The sequence below is a fragment of the Enhydra lutris genome, unplaced genomic scaffold (genome assembly GCF_002288905.1).
Source record: "Enhydra lutris kenyoni isolate GAN:26980312 unplaced genomic scaffold, ASM228890v2 scaffoldscaffold16, whole genome shotgun sequence".
Lineage (NCBI taxonomy): Eukaryota > Metazoa > Chordata > Mammalia > Carnivora > Mustelidae > Enhydra > Enhydra lutris.
The window spans coordinates 30,423,628-30,427,892 of NW_019154100.1; the positions used below are offsets into that span (position 1 = coordinate 30,423,628).

The 4,265-nt window shown below is 51.7% G+C and overlaps 1 protein-coding gene across 1 annotated transcript in view; it reads left to right on the plus strand.

Moving 5' to 3' along the window:
• The first annotated feature begins 3,152 nt into the window (after positions 1-3,152).
• LOC111147407 (MINDY lysine 48 deubiquitinase 4) overlaps positions 3,153-4,265 on the plus strand; it is a 101,201-nt gene continuing 100,088 nt past the window's right edge. The window contains exon 1 of the mRNA XM_022503414.1: positions 3,153-3,225. Coding sequence (XP_022359122.1) covers positions 3,163-3,225 — 63 coding nt within the window. The 5' untranslated portion in view covers positions 3,153-3,162. The remainder of the gene's footprint in view (positions 3,226-4,265) is intronic.

Below are 4,265 nucleotides of genomic sequence, written 5' to 3' on the forward strand. Positions count from 1 at the left end.
CCCCTAATCCGGCTCTCTGCTCAGCGGGGAGTCTGCTTCTCCCTCTCTCTGCCTGCCTCTCTGCCTACTTGTGATCTCTGTCTGTCAAATAAATAAATAAAATCTTAAAAAAAAAAAAAAGGACCAAGGGTGTAGAAATAGGCCATTTTGAAACAAAATGACATCAGTGTGCCAAAGATTGTTAGTTGACCTCCTGTGTCCATTGTACCCATCATTCTTTTCATAGTAATAGAATTTTTTAGCTGGGCACATGGCTGCCAATCAAAGACTACATTTCCCACACTCCTTTGCAGCTAGGTGTGACCAAGCAAGTGAGTTCTGACAAAGGGATGTATGCAGAGTATTCTGTGCCAGCTTCCGGAAACCTTTTCTAAAATGGGGTACACACAAACTATTTGCTTTTTATTCTTCATCCTTTACTCCATCCTGCTACCTTGAACATGGATGCTGGCATCTTGGGCTCTAAGGTCAAGGCCACATGTCGGGGAGAAAGAAAAGAAAAAGAAACAGAGAACCTAATAATGTGTAGCTCTGTATAAGCCCTGGACTTCCATGAGAGACAAACAAATTTGATTTTAAGGCATGTTGTTGTTCTTCTTATTGTTATCATTTTGGCAAGCATATCTGTTCTGGGGTAACATCTCTTTCAGGGCATGAGGAGGGACGTGATGTTAATCTGTCCCATTGTTGATGATGGTGACTCTGACCACTGGGTTAATGTCATGTTGGCCAACTTGCTTTACTGGAGAGTGACAGTTTTTCACCTTGTAATTCACAAATATCTCACAGAGAGGTACTTTGAGATTATGTAAATGTCCTGTTCTGCTTTTACCCACTAGTTTTAGCATTCATTGATGATTCTTGTCTGAATGAATTATTATTATGCTGGTTGTCAAATGGTGATTTGCTAAATCCATTATTCATATTTTACTAGTTGACATTCAAATGTGAGGAGGAACTAACTTCCTTTCCTCCTCCCTTCCTTCCCTTCCTTCCTCTCTCCCTTCCTTCCCCCCCACTCCTTCCTTTCTCCTTCCTTCTTTCTTTCTTTCCTTCCTTCCTTCCTTCCTTCTACCCTCTCTCCGGATGGCCCTCCTGCACAGACCTGCACAATCAGCAAGACTGATCACCCCTGGCATCCAGGAGGTCTTGTGTGCTTTGGGCAGAGTGGAAGGCCAAATATCACCAGGACTGCGGCTGTCCCACTTCATGTTGCTAGGGCCTGGCTGAGGCTTGGTCTTGCTTCCATCACCAGTCTCATGTTGGTGGCCATGTAAAGTAGAGATTGGGAGGTGACCAATGAGGTGGGGCTGTGTGGAGAGCATATAAAGGAATCGCTCTTTCATGTTGCCAAGAGCAACCTGGAATAGATTCCTTGTCCTGACCTCTGGGAATGGTGGCCAGATGCCTCGGAAGGACTGAGGGTCACATTGTTAGAAGGACTTTCACAATGTCCTTCCAAAACAGCTGGTCCAGACATGTTGTACCTGGTCAGATCCATGCTCCCACCTCTGTTCTCTGGAGCCCTCTGACCCAGGTAAATGCCCAGTCCTGTCCTGCTCTCAAGGAACTTGAGGTTGGAGGAGGATCCATTCAGTCAGTCTCTATCCTGGAGCATCTTGGAGGAAGCAGCCCATGAACTCAACCCTCACAACACAGGCCTGTTCCAAGTCCCATACTGTGCCTGCTGGACCCTGCTGCCAGAGCCCCACTGGGCACCAGGCAGAAGCCAGGGACCCCATAAACTCTTGTGGTCAGACCCGCACAAATTCAAGAGCTCAGAGACTCAGATGCCTAGAACCACTGCTGTATAGTGATGTGTAGAACTTTAACCATGCCCATGTATGTGTGCACACACACATCATGGAACCCTTTCAGTGTTATGAGACAAAGCCATCTACAGTGTCCCTACATTCCCCTTTCCTCCTTCCCTTCCTCTGGACCTCTGGGGCATAGAATTAATTAATCATCTGCTTTGGTTCATGACATCCTCTCAACATCGGTCTCCGCAAGGTCATCTTTTATTAAACTAATGAATTAATAGAAACACTATAACAAATGCTTAAGAAACAAATGCCCTAATGACACCCAGAACGTTGACAATTACTTAAATGTACCCATGTGGTTCTCCCTCACCCTGTGCCCCTTCCTCCCCCTCTGGAAGCAACCACTGTTCTGAGTCATGTGGTCTTCATTCCCTTGCTCTTTTTACAAAAGGCTTTACTGAAGCATTATATCCCCACAAATTATTATTTTCTGGTTTAAGTTGTTTCACATTTACACAAAGATATGCTGTATGCAGTCTTTAGGGAGTTAACTTTTCCACTCAATTCCATTGCTAAGCTCTGTAAGTAAGTAGTTTCTTGAATCTCTGAGCAGGTGAAGAAATTACAGCTGATCACTGTGAGGCCAATGCTCTTCTTGGCTAATGCTGGTTTTACGTTAGTCTGTGGCATGGAGAAATTCCATTTGATGGGGCCTGGGGTCATGCTCTGTAGCTCTGCTTTGTTTAGCAGCTCCATTTTATGGCCCTCGGAAAGCATATTTTTCTTTGTAAATTGTAGATATAATGATTGGGTCCTTATTTCGATGACACCTGTATAGAATGCTTGGTGCTCAATTACTGGCAGTCTCATTATGGGACAGCAGGCACTAAATGCGTGAGAAACTGGTCCTTTTATTTCAGCACCGAGTTCACAGAGTCCTGGGCCTCCTTGCCCCACGCAGTCCAGGCCAGCCAAGGTCCTGAGTCCAGGAGCCAGCTGTGGTGCTATGGGTGGCCCTCTCTGGGCCACTTAACTGTGCATTTACTTCTCCAGGAACAGGGAGTCAGGCATTCTCCGCATTTCCCATTTTGGGCAATCAGGACTCAGCGTGGAGCAGTGGCTGGTTTTAGGCCACCCAGAGGGCGGGCCAGAGCCGTGACAGAGCCAGGACCGAACTGGGAGCCCACGCCTGGGCCCTGGGAGGCCTTGTGCTCCAAAGCCAGTTTGAAGGACGCTCCTCCCCTTCTCCCCGCCCTCCCAGCCGGCGGGCTCCGAGGAAGGGGAGGAGCTCTGCCGGCTCCGGTGACACCGTCACCAAGGCAACGCGGCCATACTGGCCCCAACGGACCTGGGGCCTGGGCTGCGGCGGCGCGGCCTCGTGGGCAGAGCCGGCGGCATGGACAGCCTCTTCGTGGAGGAGGTGGCAGCCTCCCTGGTCCGGGAGTTCCTCAGCAGAAAGGTAGGTCGCGCCGCCTCCACTGCTTGGAGCCGCTGCCCCAGGGTGAGGGCGCAGTCTAGGGGTACCCCCGCCAGCTCCACGCCTTCGGGGAGGGAGAGTTCCCCCCTGCCGCCCCCTGCCCCGGGGATACCCGACGGGAGCGCCCCTTTCCCGGGCCTGCCGAAACTACATTTCCCAGGAGTCATCGCAGCCCCGCGCAGCGCCCACTGGCCACGCCGGCCCGCGGCCGCCGTCCAGCGCTGGCATCCCGCCCCTCGGGCGGAGGAAGTAGCACGGGGACCCGGACGGGGAACGGCACGGGGTGGGGGCGGCGGCCCGGGGTGGGGGCGGCGGCCGGGGGCGGCTTCCTCCCGGCCTCTTAAATCACGGTCGCCTTGTCGCTGCCGGCCGGGAGCGCAGCGCTTAGGCCTGGCAGTCTGGCCCCGTTGCCCGTTCCACCACCTCCACCCTACCGGGAAAGAAGGTCCCCCAGTGGGAACCCAAGGAGCCAAAACACGTTCCCGATAGTTGAACCCTTCAGTCGTGCTCCTCGGCAGTGGGGAGCTTGAGGTTGCAGCCTTGGTTGTTTTAAACTTCCGTTGTGTTGCACCGGGAGAGTTTTCGGAGTGCTCAAAAGTTGGGGAGGTCCTTTGCAAGCCATCTGCAGTGGAGGTGGGGACACTGTGGGAAAGAGGTTGGAGGTTACCGCGTAAGCCAGTGTAGGGACAGCAACTATTCCATATTCTAACTCAATCTGTGCAGAGTGACCGAGGGCTTGGCACTCACGGTGTTGGCATCGTGTTGAGCAGGGGCCATGGGCAGCTCTTGGCGTCGTGTTGAGCAGGGGCCATGGGCAGCTGTCTAGGTTAAACATACAAAGAAAATAGTTTTTTTTTTTTTTAAAGATTTTATTTATTTATTTGAGACAGAGGTAGTGAGAGAGAGCGTGAGCGAGGAGAAGGTCAGAGGGAGAAGCAGACTCCCCGTGGAGCTGGGAGCCCGATGCGGGACTCGATCCCAGGACTCCGGGATCATGACCTGCCTTCGGCTCAGGTCATGAT